This window comes from Ictalurus punctatus, chromosome 1 (assembly GCF_001660625.3).
Source record: "Ictalurus punctatus breed USDA103 chromosome 1, Coco_2.0, whole genome shotgun sequence".
Taxonomy (NCBI): domain Eukaryota; kingdom Metazoa; phylum Chordata; class Actinopteri; order Siluriformes; family Ictaluridae; genus Ictalurus; species Ictalurus punctatus.
The window spans coordinates 18143288-18158598 of record NC_030416.2 but is presented as its reverse complement, the minus strand read 5'-3'; the positions used below and the strand labels follow the sequence as shown (position 1 = coordinate 18158598).

General features: G+C 39.0%; 1 protein-coding gene across 2 annotated transcripts; it reads right to left on the bottom strand.

Annotated features, from left to right (window-relative positions):
- Positions 1-1701: 1701 nt before the first annotated feature.
- Positions 1702-12606, bottom strand: tcaim (T cell activation inhibitor, mitochondrial). Of its 2 annotated transcripts, none has more exons than XM_017478108.3 (11): positions 12504-12606; positions 11880-11947; positions 10702-10834; positions 10449-10599; positions 8913-9171; positions 7821-7943; positions 6239-6336; positions 6021-6112; positions 5702-5934; positions 4767-4898; positions 1702-4527 (listed from the first exon to the last, which is right to left on the bottom strand). In XM_017478108.3, the coding sequence occupies exons 1-11, from the start codon at positions 12555-12557 to the stop codon at positions 4302-4304; spliced, it is 1569 nt and encodes a 522-aa protein (XP_017333597.2). In that variant the 5' UTR covers positions 12558-12606; the 3' UTR covers positions 1702-4301. The 2 variants fall into 2 exon arrangements, with proteins under 2 accessions (XP_017333597.2, XP_017333606.1); XM_017478117.3 differs by lacking the exon at positions 12504-12606 and adding an exon at positions 12104-12387.
- Positions 12607-15311: the final 2705 nt, after the last annotated feature.

Genomic DNA, 15311 nt, shown 5'->3' with positions numbered 1-15311 from the left:
GTAAGATTACTCAGTTTGGTGGATGTTTAGGTCTTAAATGACTCAAATAAGTCATATATTTATTTAAGTCTATATATAAACACCACTTTAGCAGTTCTAGCAATACATATCTGAACATCTTCTTGTGTATAAATAAAGGAGATACCATGCTGACATATTTGTTTATAATGTGGTACATTTTACATTTTCAAAGGGTAAAAATAACCCTGAAAATATTAACCCATTTATAAAATAACATGAATCCAGCATTTTTGTAAAAATTAAACTATCCTTTGGATTGAAAACTAACCCATTTGCTGGGTTGAAATGAACAACCCCACTAGATGGGTTAGTTTAGACCAAAATGTGTTCTGTCCTATAACTGTTGGACTAAAAATAACCCGATTTGGGTTGTATTTAACCCAGTGTTTTTTAGAGTACAGTTTACTGAATTTATGGTCAGTCTTCAAGCACTAATACAAAAGACTGAAAGTAAGTCCATTCTTTGCTTGTGGATTTGCTTATGTAGAGTGTTATGGAGAAGATGCCAAATTCGTGAGAAATAGTGAGAATCTGGTGGTTAAAATCTGTCAATATTGAATGTGAGTCTTTGAAAAAAGCTAGAGGATTTTTAGAGTTAGGCTGGGAGTTCATATATCACATATGCTTATCCAGACAAAGACTGGGGGACCATATTCTTCTTCTCAGATTTCAGCTTAAATCATCTCACCTAGTCAAACCATATTTTATGCAATGGCAGGTTAATAAAGGCAAGCAGATGACGATGTAGATACTGTTTTAAGCAAAAACGCTACACTGTATGGCCAAAAGGTTGTGGCCACCAGACCATCACGCCCATATGTGTTTCTTCCCCAAACTGTTGCCACAAAGTTGGAAGCATACAGTTCAATCCTGTTTCAGAATGACAATGCCTCTGTGCACAAAGCGAGGTCCATGAAGATAAATAGGAACTGAAAACAAGTACAACAGGACAGGCAGAGTGCTACTGGAATATCACTTGAACGGAGTTCTTCTCATTCAGTCTAAAGAGAAGCTTAATCTTTGATAAATTTCCCCATGATAAAGCTGGATTTACATGTTGATATCTCAGGAAAAGGGGTGGTACTTTTAAGTGTAAACTCGAGGATATTTAATGCTATTGATTCATTACCCAATCATCCTTATATAAAATATTATTTCGTGGTACTTGTGTTGCATGTGCTACTTGATTGGCTGGTGTATATTAGTAAGAACAGATGTAAGACCCAAACTGACAGAAAGAACCAGCGTTTGTACAATAAGGCTACAATAAATGATCTTAAAATTAATCCGGTATTCATCAGTGCGAAAAATCAGCGATGAAGTACCAGCCCAGCTCTGCAGCTTTTGTTCAAAAGTGCTTCAGGTGTTTCTTTGGGAAGGGCAGCATAAAAACAAAATGCACTTCCTTCCAATTTGATCACTCACATTTTCCCTTTCTGTCATTTAAATGTCACAAAGTCCAACCAGACTCTAAATTTAATACCACTGCCTACAGGCATGCACTTAAAGTCTGAGGGGGTCCGCAGTAACGAAACCAATCTACTATTACTCTAGAAACGAATAAAACACAAGAAGGTTTTAAGACTGAAACGAAACATGAGGGGTTTTTTTTGACCCCGTAATTACCTGCAAGACCAGGAAAGAAAATAAAGAGGTTTAACATGTTGAGATTTTTAAAAAAATTATTATTAACAGTACATAAACTCATGTTTTTACATTCTCCAAAATGTAGTTATACTTCCATAAACATACTTTAAATTGAACAGTTTCTCTCAAGGACAATATAATACAGTGGTAACACAATTAAAAAAAAAGGAAAAAGAAAAAAATAAGGCAGTAATAGAGATCAGTTTTATTTATTTCAACTGCTCTTTTAGAGACTTAAAAAAAAATGACAAATTTGCTTTACACAAGCATCTATCTCATCAGATATCCAACATTTTAATGCAACGAAATATACAACATAACCACAAAACAAAAGTCCAAATCATGGAATCAACTGCATACAGAATTAACAAAATAAATATATTTGCAGAGTCATCTAAAGAGCAGCACTTTGAACGTATGTGTGTGTGTACGTATACATACATACACTAATTTTATATATTATATATATATATACACACATATTTTTATATATATGTATGTATGTATGTATGTATGTATGTATGTATGTGAAAGAACCTGACCAATCACACTCGTATGTGCTTTTTGAAAATCCCACTGATTTGCCCATTCAGCCCCAAGAACATTAGTGAGGTCAGGCACTGATGTCAGGTGAGGAAACCTGGCGTGTAGTCAACGTTCCAGTTCATCCCAAACGTGTTCAGTGGGGTTGAGGTCAGTGCTCTGTGCAGGCCACTCAAATTCTTCCACTCCAACCATAGCAAACCATGTCTTTATGCGCTCCATGAACCTTGCTTTGTTCACAGGGGCATAGCCATGATGAAATGGGTTTGGGCCATTTAGTTCCAGTGAAAAAAAATCTTAAGGCTACAGTGCAAAAGCATTATATAGACAATTATGTATTTCTAATTTTGTGGCAACAGTTCAGGGAAGACCTACATATATGGTTGTGAAGGTCAGGTGTCCACATAGTGTATGTGCACATTTAACTAGAAGACAGTAAAATAGATACACATAAGTGCTCCTACAGAAAGAAATCTATTCTGTTTATAAGATTCACAGCTAAGTGCCAAATCACAACCATGCTGCAAGACAGCTTTTGAATTGCATGAAAGTTTTAAGGAGCAGGGTTCGACAAGGAAACCGTTTTTTGAAATTCAAAAACACCATTTAAAAAGGTTTAAATATTGTAGTCAGATACTTAAACACAGTAAAAACTAGCGATGCACTGATGTATCAGCCAATAATTGGTATCGGCCGATAAAGGCTATTTTTCCCCCGCTATGGACCATTGGCCGATAGCTTAAAAACATCCGATGATCAGGGCCGTTATATCCTGTCAATCAAAAGAGGGTGGGAAAACATCAATTTCATGCTGTGTGTAAAGATGTCTCTTGTGTGGAATGACAACAAAACTGCAGTTTGTAAGCTCTACACTGCTAAAATTTTACACCAGACGCTGCAGCAGTGAAGCGGGAGTTTCGGCATAGAGTCAAAGTTTTTTCCCCGCGTTACTTGCGCTGAATTAAAGGGCCAGTACATCAAAAAAAAGTTTATATTAGGCCTATATATTCCCAGTTTGATGTTCAGTGAAGAAGTTGAAATGCTTTTGTTTGTGGTGAGTGAATGTGAAGCCTAACAGGAGGTTTTTTTTAGAATTCAGTCAATGTTAATATGAATTAATAACATTCAATAAATTAAGAAATCTTACTTTAATCTTCAGAATTTAGTTCATGTGTTAACGTTAGAGTAATGTGTTTTCTGTTTATGCGACCTGTTACTGGGAAACAACTTGTTGAAATGGAGAGAATAAAGTTTTTATTTGAATTTCTTTCAGCGTTGTGGAATGAATTATTATTAATTTAAAAGAAGGCATAAAAGGCAGAACTCTCAGTGATCGGCCGATATCACTCTGAATAATCGTTTATCTGTATCGGCTGAGAAGTTTAGTAATCGGTGCATCTCTAGTAATAACCATTTAAAATCTTAAATATTACATGAAATGCAAGACTGAGTTAGGAGGACAAATTATTGATAATGTAGTGGAACGGATGTTTTCAGCACATGTTCAGTAGAGTTCCTTAACACTGTAGAGGCGCGCCATCTACTGGACACCAGGTGTATTACACAGACTAATTCTTTCAGGCAGTGTAGATTGTTAATACTGCAAAGCTTATTCAGTACCTTCTCTGGCAGTCACTTGTTGAGTTTATATAGAGTTAATCGGAATACTCAACACAAAGACACTTAACACTAAATGTTTCAGACACCTTTTAAAAAAGTTAGTCCAGTAATGGACATTAATTGCAGGAATTATGTGGCTGACAGCCACAGTAATCATGTTATAATATGGTCTGTCATGGTTGCTTCCAGATTCTACATTTCAGCTGAAACTGTCACTCTGACATACAAAGTACCCTATTGAACCTTTGACTTATGGCCATCAAATGCAACAAACTGAAACGAGACTACTCAAGTGCTCACATTTAGAGTACACAAATACAAGTTCCTTTCTCCTGGATTTACAAGCAGACCACCCACCTGCTAGCATCATAAAACCAAAGTGCATTCAATAACATACTACATATAAACAAGCCTGCACACCTACATCAACACACACACACAGCTTGTATTTGAACACCTGTGAGAGTGTATCAGCCCTTCCAATCCCAAGGTATACACAGATCACCGTCCTGCATGACAGAGTAGAAGTGTGAGACGCAGAGGTGCAGGCCCTGCATATAAGGAGACCTCTCCTCGATCAAACGCCTGCAGCACGGGATCATCTGACTGCTGGAGACACTGGGCTCTTTGGACAGACTCTGCAGAGACAGACCCTGCACACAAATGGACACCACATCCTCCTCCTCAACCTGTAATCTGTAGGGCAGACAGAGAGCGTACTGAAACGAGAATTGTCACATTATTGTTCTCGGTTATGTAGACTTTCAAAAAAACCTAGAATCGAGACTTTTTGAAAAATAAGATTCTACTGTGGGGGAAAATACTCTCATTGATGCATTTCCAAAGAAGTTATTACAATGATGATTATTTCCACCTAATGTTGCTAGAAAAAAAAATTACACAACAGGAATAAAAGTTAGAATAAAAGCACTAACTGCAACTTGTGCTGTAGACGTCTGTGGGCTTCCTGGGCATTGCTCTGAAGGAAGTTCTGTAGGTAAACAGGGTCATACATGGTGGGGACGATGAAGTGGCCCATCTCATGGAGACTAGGACTAGAACGGTCACTAAAGAGGACATAAAATGCAGCGTACAATGATCAGTGCAGCACACTGAGGAGTAGAAAAGATGGAGAGTGTGCAGGTTTCCCTGCTCCCAACACATCCAACACAACTCCTTGATGAGGACACAAACATCAGATTCCTGACGTGCTGGCAAAGTGCCAACCTTTTATAAGAATGGGTCTGATCAAAGAGCTAACTATTTAAAGAAAAAAAATGGTCTGGAGCTTTAGTTACAAAGACTGATGTGGTTTTAGAACAAAATATCACTAGAATAATAATTCAACTTTGCATGTCAGCTGCTCCCAGAACAAAACGGAGAAACCCTGCTCTAATGCAGTAGAGATACTAGATCTTTTCTAGGTCCACTTTAACAGCAGAACTTGACTTTCACAAGCAGGTACTTTAGATTCAAGGTAATTCAAACAGTACCAAATGAAAACGATGAAGAGAGCTGTTTCAAGAGCATGAAACACAATAGTTACAGATTTACTTATGTTATACTGGTGAACCCTGTTGTACATGCTTTAGATCAGGTTAGCTCAGTCCTCTTTTTCACTTTACCCATTGACGTTAAACTACAACATATTTTAGGAGGGTCGTCTGCCTCTCCAAGGCTGCCTTCTTGGTTCTCTACAACAATACACAAACTGTGTGTTCCAACATTTCAACAACACAGGAAGTGAAAAATCATTTAGCAGTGTTTCTGTAGATGATCTGTATGAGCTGTAGGTGGACTTTAATTTTTTGGTTTTGTTAAGTGCTCTGTGCAATACTGTGAATAAAGGAATAAGTAGAGGACGTCTTACTTTTCTAGGGTCATCGCGAGTCCCTGTAGGCTGCGAGGATGCAGGGCGAGTCTGTGAGGCAGCAGCCTTTTGTGGAAGGTGTTCAGGGTGCTATAATGGTCTTCCAGAGGCAATGCCAGACCCACACGCTCCATATGGATCACCTGCATCCCTCCTAACAGGAAACTGATCCTATCCTTTAGCCACTCTGTCTGCTGCAACAGACGGCTGTAACTAGGCAACCTCTCAAAGAGCTGCACACAAGCGAGCAACATGGATTACAGAACACACGGACAAAGAGAAACTCTAGCCTATTTAGAAGAGGATTTTAGCACATTACCTTTGTCCACTGATGATGCACATCCATTGTTCCCAGCATCACATGGCCTGAGACATTCATTCCTGATTGGTCAGTAAAGACTACTGTGTGCCCTGTGTGGTGAAAAAATGTCAATACAAGAGGCCATGCAGGCACGCTGACTCATCTTGTCTGTTGCCTGTTCACGCAACGAAAACATAACCCATGTGTCACATATAAGCCTTTTGTGCATACAGTACCCCTGAGATTATGCATGGCCTCTGGGTTCTGTGATGAGAGGCGGCTCAAACTCTGCATCTGACAGCATCTGTGCGCAACTCCCCATTTGCGCTGCCACCTGCAGGAGGAAGGAAAATATGCCATCTTTGCAACATAAAAGTATTTTCAAATACTGTAGATTCACTATAGACACCACAATGCTGTGAAAAAGTATTTGCTGATTCCTGATTTCATCTGTTTTTGTGTCTCATATTAAACAGATTTAGATCTTTAAAGGAAATACAACATAAAACAAAGGCAACTGGAGTAAACACACAATACAGTTTTTATTTATTTATTTTATTGCAGCAAAAAAAAAAAATCATCATCAAACACCCATCACTCATATGGAAAAGTAATTGCACCCTTAAACTTCAAATCTGGTTGTGCAGCTTCAAGCAATAATTGCAACCAAACGCTTCTGATAACTGGAGAGCAGTCTTTCACTCACTTCTAGGACTAGGACTTACTCCTATGCTTTGGATCATTGTCTTGCTGCATAATCCAATTGTGCTCGAGTTTCAACTTAGTCCTAGAGTCTTTGAAATAACTTTGTAACCCTTCCCAGAGTCATGTATTTCAATCACCTTCCTCCTCATCATGGAATTTCTTTCAATTTTAGCATAATGTGTTACTGTGTAAGACCTTTTAATCAGCTTCATGCTGTTGAAAAAGATTTAAGTGTTGATTTGACTGAACAGGGTTTGCAGTAATCAGGTCTGGTTGTGTCTACTCCAGCTGAACCCCATTATGAATGCAGTTTCATAGATTTGGGGAATTAGTAACTGTGGGGAAAAATACATTTTCACACAGGCCCAGTTGTTATTGGATAACCTTTTGCTTCAATAAAAATATTGTTTAAAAACTGGAGTTGTGCGTTTACTCAGATTGATTTTGTTTCAATTTCTGAAACAATTTAGTATGAGATATACACCAAAACAGAAGAAATCAGCATGGGGGAAAATACATTTTCACAGCAGTGTATATGGCCAAAAGCACGTGGACACTTATCCATTACACCCATATGTGGGTCTTCCTCAAATGGTTGCCACAAAGATGTTAGCACAAATTTTAAAGAGTGCCTTTGTATGCTGTAGCTTTATAAATTTCCCTTCACTGGAACTAAAAGCCACAAACCTGTTCCATCATGACAATTTCCCTGTGCACAAAGCACGGTTCATAGAGTGCACAAAGACATTGTTTGCCAAGGCTGATGAGGAAGATCTCGAGTGACCTGTGCCCTGACCTTAACCCTACTGAACACCTTTGGGATGAACTGAAACCCGGACTGCATGTCAGGCCTTCTCACTTGACTTCAGTGCCCTACCTCAGTAATGCTCTTGGGGCTTGGGGCTCTCTGGGCCTTCCAGAAGAGTGGGACCAACTCCATGTAAATGCCCATGATTTTGGAATGGGCACATATGGGTGTCAGGGGTCCACAAGCTTTCTGTAATATAGTGTAGGAATGCTGACGTGGGCTCAGTCAATGCCTTTGTCCATGATATAGCTTTTTTTGTTCTGAAGTACTGAAACGGCTTTGCATGAATGTACATTAAAGCTGACCTGATATCAAGCAGGCCCAGTTTCTCAATGAGCTCTCTCTTTAGTCTGTTCAGCTCAGCTCGTCGTGGAATGCTGGCTTTCTGCTTCTTCGTGGCCTCTGGTTCATTGTTCCTCAGCCACAGACTGCAAAAACATGATAGATGTTCAACCATGTGCTAAATAATCAGTTTGCAATTCAGAACTACTTGAACTCAAAATTAACCAATTCAGAAATGCTCAAGGCACTGTAATAGTTACAATAATAAATAAACTTTTCTATTCCTACATAACATGAATATGAAAGCCTAATGGAACAAAATCCTACAACACTGCTTGAGAACTGGTATTCCAGCTTAGATTTTAAATAGAGGTGCAACGAAGGTTGATAATCTGTATCTGCCAATAAAGGCTAATTTTCACACTATGAGCCATTGGCCGATAGTTTAAAAACATCTGATAATCAGGGCTGATTATACCCTGTGAATCAAAAGAGTGCAGGAAAACACATGGATTTCGTGCCGTTTGTAAAGAAAATGTCTCCTGTGGAGTGACGACAAAACGGCAGTTTGTAATGTCTAATCTCTGCACTGCTAAAATTTTACACCGGAAGTAAATTTTATGAAGCAGAAGTTTCGGCGTTGAGTCAATCACCACCAGAATTGTGAGATTAATTATTAGTAATTTAAAAGAAGGCATAAAAGTCAGAACTGTTGGTATCAGCCGATATCACTCGGAATAATCAGTTATCGGTATCGGCTGAGAAATTTAGCATGGGTGCATCTCTAGATTTAACCTAAGGACTTAAGGTCTGTGTGACACAAACAGGCATGACAACAGCTCAGCTTGAGGGTAAGCACATTCTGTACTCTAAATACTATAACTTAAAACATTGGATAAGTGCAGGTACATGTTCTAAAAACAAAATCAGATACAGGACTACTCTAGAGCAGCACCGTTATAGATAACCATGAGGCATGTTCTAGTCTGACATATTTCTAATGCCCTATATTTCCAGTTAAACCTTTAGAGCACATTCCATGTGTTGTGGAATGCACTAAAGATCAGACTTTATAAAGACTATACACTGGTTTGTTTATGCAGATTTAAGTTAACCTGAGTGTGGTTTCCACTTTCTTTGCCTGTTCCAGCTCTTCCTCCGGGTCTCTGAAACCTGTGAATGCGTAGTATGTCTTGTCCCATTTAATCGGGCGATAGAAAGGAGTTCCACCTTGTTGTGCTGAGTTTTGGCTTTGGGCTCTGGCTGTGAGAAGTCCCTGCATGTGTTCCACTGACAAGCTACAGGACTTCAAAACATCCACCACTGCACACAGGACATCCTTAGCCTGCAGGGTGAAAGTCACCAAACGGAAACCTGGGAAACGTAGGAAGACAAAAGACTGTACAACGGGGCAAGGAAGAAGGCCACATGTACCTTGTCTTAACTGTCTGCTAAACTCTTCACAATATTAAGCAGTGAGCAAACTCCTGAACGGACAAAACTTTTAATCAATGTGACATAAAAGGCCAGTTGTAAGCAGGAGATTGCATCATGACCCTTGTGTATAGAAATATCACTTTATATCATTTGTGCACCTTGTTGTATGAGCATTTTCTGGCTCAAATTATATCAGCCCTGGTAGCTTACGTGGAAAACGTGCTAAAGCCTAATTCTAACCCTTTTCTAAATTCATGTGATGGTGGGCAGACAGTAATGACAGTTCAGTTGTTCAAACCTCCTCCCATTGTTTAGGAGGAGACATGAAAACACAATGTAACTTTTAGTGACACTTAAACATAGAATGCTTTTCCACCAAATAGTGGGAACAATATAATCACACCCTAAATTTAGTTAGCCATCTTACCCACGTACATGTGTGATGAGCCAGGAGCTAGAAATAGTTGATTGGTCAAATGCAATGTCTCTGTCTAGATTGGCACATCAATCTCCAGTAGTAATTTACTGACTCTCTGCCAAACCAATTTTCTTTTCTCAACTGTCCTTCGTCAATCTTAAAGGGCAATATCAAAATTTGATCATACAATTTAATGTTTCAGATTATTATTATTTTTACCCACTTTCCTCACTGATATTTAGCTTGAGTGCTGCCCATGATCCACATAAAAAATCCCTTAGGCACAAGCAAGATTTACGGCATTTGGCAGATGGCCTTATCCAGAACGACTTACATTCATCTCATTTATACAACTGAGCAATTGAGGGTTAAGGGCCTTGCCCAAGGGACCAACAGTGGTAGCTTGGCAGTGCTGGGACTTGAACTCCTGATCAGTAACCCAGAGCCTTTAACCACTGAACCACCACTGCCCATGAATGACTTCCAATTCACTGCAGATGTTATAACACATGTTACAACATAGAAAAAAAGTGACTATGATTATTGTCTATATTGTTTGTCACAATTTGCACTTAATTCTCTAAGATTAAAGAAATTGTGCACTTGGCTCTGTTTGGGTCGCTAGCCAGTTATAATGGAAAACAGAGCCGATGGTACAGATAGCTCTTGATTCAGATTAGTAACTGCACTGTGATTTACCTCGTAGTCTGGTGGAAGGCAGAGTTAACTCTGGCTATTATTCAAAGCTCAGTTCTATGCTAATGAGACATATTGATTAAGGAGAGTACCGACTTACCAGAACACAGCACGTCATTGTTGCTCTCCGTTTCCCCCCTTACTTCCCTGAGATAAAATGTGAGTTTTGTAGGCTTGACAGACCTAAAGCCTGGCTTTTGAAGACTCTCTAAATAGCCATTTAATCTTTTGAGAGAGTTTTCATTCACTTCCTGCAAACCAGAGCACAAAAACAGGACTTGAGGACAGAATTTTACATCCAACACAGACACCGAAGCTCTGCCAAAAAGGACCATCAGGACATCATTTCTTACCCTCTCTCTTGGATGCTGGCCAAAGAAGTCAGGGTGGACCGCAAAGTAAAAAGGCCGGAGTGCATTAACAGTATCGGCTCCCGAAAGAGTTCTTATTTGAAGTATATGATTTGTGCTGCATCTGCTGCTGAGCCTGAGTGAGTTAAAGAGGTTGACAAAGTAGCTGACATCATTTATTAGCAGTAAATCAGTCTTAAAATAAAATCATAAAATAAAATGCACATTTAAAAGGCCGTGTCAGAGACGTGACGTTCCCGGGTTTTTAGGCAAGTTATCATGTCCCTAGCACAGGCCTACATACACAGACAACGTTTATCCCTCATGACTCCATACACCAGTGGTCCCCAAACTTTTCCAGGGCAAGGCCCCCCAAATGGCATTAACATTTGACTGAGGCCCCCCTATTGCAATATGTCTTTAAAAAACACATTAAAAATACAGACTTCTGAATATATCCCCCCACTCACTTTTTTTTTGTTGATTTTTATTAATTACATCTTGCATCTTTACATAACATTAGATTAGGAATTGATATTGTGTGTGTGTGTGTGTGTGTGTGTGTGTGTGTGTTGGGGGTTGTCAGAGTGAGAAAGAGAAAATCATGGATTTATTTATTTTTCACACCAAATTGTTGAGGCGCCCCTAGGCGGCCCGCACTTTGAAAACCACTGCCATACACCATTACTACAGATGCCTCTGGCAACAATACTTAACCGAAGTGTTCAGAAAGAAAAAAACACTGGGGGATATTTTTGTTTCCTTTTGTTGATTTGGTTATAGATTCACACAAGGATGTGCAAGGAGACTTGTGAACAAAGATTTCCTATAGCTACTTTTTCACCAACAGGTTGTGTGTTTTCAATCCCAGAATATCATGATAACCCAAATATATTTGTAGAACATTTCAAACCATTCAATTACCTTAAATTTCAAATACCTTAAATATCGTCACATTTATCTAGCATTTCCTATAATAAGACTTCAATAAACCAAAGTTTAGTACAAATGGCTTTGAATAGGTTTAATAATCTTATATTTGCTTTACTCTAATCTTACAATAAGAAATACTAGATAAACTTGACTATATTTAAGATGTTTTCACTTGCTAACATGCCATTTTTTGCAGTGTATGAAGCATTGAAACTGCAAAGTTTCTGCTTTTCCTGAAGTAAACCGACCTCATCCACAGGAGTGAACTCAGAGACATCACTTTAGTTTTCAGTGCAGTCCGCCTCTGGAACCATTCCTGAAAACAAAAACAAAAACACAGCTCAACTCAACTCAATTCAACTCAACTGAAATTAAAACCAGTGAATTACTGTGGCAACTAAGTAATACAAAATCAACAGGTGAATTAGTTCAAGTAAAAGGTATTAATTAGCAAATAAACACAGGCAGTTACTTTCATTCGTGCTGAAGAAATATAGCGTTGGTGGGAAATGAACACAAATTAATCACTTCGTAAAAGGCTGGCAAAATAGTAAGAGTCTAAGACTGTGCAGAAAGTAAAAATATACAGCCAATGTCTCTTTTTGTTGTTCTTGTTGGTCAATTCAGTAACAATCAAGGCGCTGTGAAAAATATTGGCACCCCGCCTGTAGCGAGGACAAGGACAGTCCTATTTAACTCAGCTGTCTCTAACTTAGCTCACATTAGCCGCTAGCTAACCAACTGCATAATAAACAAACAAGCCATCTAGGTAGCGGCGGATATCGCCTGAATAATCCGTTTTTCTCCATCAGCCACACACGCTATTTCAAACAGCCTGGACAGAATTTAAATATGCAAAATATTGAACTTACCGGTGCATCGTGATTTTCAGTGTGCTCAGTAAATCTGTGTTTCTGATAGTTCATTAAACAGGAACCTGCATGTAATCGTTTCCGAAGGGTCTTGTTTGTATTGGTGTTCATATTGACCTCTAGTGGTGTAAACACGAAACACACCTCATCGAGCTGTTCGAGATGCTCCCTGGGATAGGCTCCACGTTCCCCGTGACCCTGAAAAGGAGTAAGCGGTAGAAGATGGATGGATGGATGGACGTTTATTATTATTATTATTATTATTATTATTATTATTATTATTATTATTATTATTTTAATCCAAAGCTTACAATTCAAGCATACAACCTTTAAAAGTGCTGACAAGGATGTCATAAGACTAGAAATGTATACCAACCAACCACCCTGCTAGAAAAAAGCCCCCAATAAAAACAATCACAGCAACTGTAATGATTTCCACCACAAATTTCAAACCATCAGCTAACCATTAAACCCATTACCGTTATTGGTCCCCAGTGGTATCTACTAGACATGCAATAGAAGGTAACAAATTACCAGTAGACACCCACAGGGACCATTACAGGTTTACATTATAGTAAAGTATAAATACAAATTCTATGAGGACTTCTAGTGTGTTTCTTTTTTTTTCCAGCAGGGGAGGAAATTTACATACTTTTCACTTTGCTTTCCCCCCTGCTACATTGTTAGTTTACACTTGGACACTTTACAGTGTGCTGTATGCATCATTTCTTTCTTTTCCCACTATGTGTGTTGTATAGTATACTTTGTTTACATGATAAAACCTACATTTAACCAACATATTTTCATCAAATATGCCTATTCCACATGCTAACAGATTTCCCAGGATGGCATGCTGATGCAGAGGGTAGCATTGCCACCCCACAGCTCTATAGTCCCTGGTTTGATCCTGAGCCTTGGATACAGTCGGTGCAGAATTTCACGTTTTCCTTGTGTCAATGTGGGATTCGTCTGGGTTAATTTCACCTCCCAAAAACATGCATATAGGTGGATTGGTCATTCTAAATTGCCCCAAGGTGTGAATGAGTGTGTAAATATGTGTGCATGGTGCCCTGCAGTCAAATGGTGTCCCATATAGGGTGTATTCCCACCTTGTGCTCAGGGTTACTGGGATAGGCTTCAGATCCACTGTGATCCTACCCAGGATATACATGCTTGGTGCAACTTCCATGCTTCCTGTGAGACTAAGGCTTCCTTATTAGTGCCATGCCCAACTTTTTAGTTTTTAGACATGAGGTGACAATGGTAGTGCAAGAGCCCACTAAGTGGAGGCATCATTTCATTATGTAAGGGCTAAGCTGCATTTGCGATATTTTATTAGAACCTTAATGCAAAATGGATTGCCACAAAATGGCTTTATTGTACTCACCTCATAGCTACAAAATTGGTCAAAATGGTGATGGTTCTTAATACTTAAAGAATAAGGTGTGAATTATGTACAACACTACAATGGTTTCTAAGATAGTTGAAGTCAGAATTTAGGTAGATTATTGAGATGCCACAAGTATGATTACGCCCCTGCACTTACACTCACCAAGCACTTCATTAGGAACACTATACAAATACAGGGTAGGGCCTCTCTTTGCTCTCAAAACAGCCTTGATTCTTCGTGACATGGATTCCACAAGATGTTGGAAACATTCCTTTGAGATTCTGCTCCATGTTGACATAATTGCACCACACAATTCCTGCAGATTTTTCAGGTGCACTTTCATGATGTGAATCTCCCGTTCTATCACATCCCGAATGTGTTCTACTGAATTCAGATACGGTGACTGGGAAGACCAGTGATGAACACTGAACTCATTGTCATGTTCATTAAACCAGTATGAGACGACTTTTGCTTTGTTACTTGGTGCATTATCATGCTGGAATTAGCCATTAGAAGATGGATAAATTGTGGCCATGAAGGGATGCACATTCTCAGCAACTCTAATAGGCTACAAAATTCAAATGATGATTGATTGGTATTAACGGGCAGTAAGTGTGAAAAAAAACATTCCCACACCATTAAACCACCTCCACCAGCCTGGACTATTGACAAAAGGCAGGTTGGGTCCATGGATTCATGCTGTTTGAGCCAAATTCTGACTCTACCATCTGTGTGGCTCAGCAGAACTGCCACTCACTGGATTTATTTATTTATTTTTTGCACCATTCTGAGTAAACTCTGGAGAGTGTTGTGTGTGAAAATCCCAGGAGTTCAGCAGTTATAGAAATACTCAAACCAGCCCATCTGGCACCAACAATCATGCCACGGTCAAATTCACTGAGATCACATTTTTTCCTCATTCTGATGGTTGATGTGAACATTACCCGAAGCTGATAGCCTGTATCTGTGTGATTTTATGCATTGTACTGCTGCCACATGATTGGCTGATTAGATAATTGCATGAATGTTAGGTGTAAGGTGTTCCTAATAAAGTGCTTGGTGAGTGTATATTCCCATATAACCAATATATAAAGACACAAGTGCTATATTAAAGCTGGAACTCTGGAGAAGGCATATCTTCATATTCCCAAATGTGATCAGTGACATTTAAAAGAAAATAACACACCGTCTCTTAACTGTCACTTTCACACCATTAGGTTCATGACTGCTCAGATCAGAGAAAGTGATTTATTTTGGGTATATTCTGAGTAAACAGGAATTCAGCTTTAGACCAACAACATTTCATGTTGGTTAATCTGTTTTATCTGTGGATGAAGAGACTCTAACTACAGAGACATTCCAAAGTTCTGATAATCAGATAGGATTGCCTCAGCCTGGAGTTAACCAGATTCTCTGAA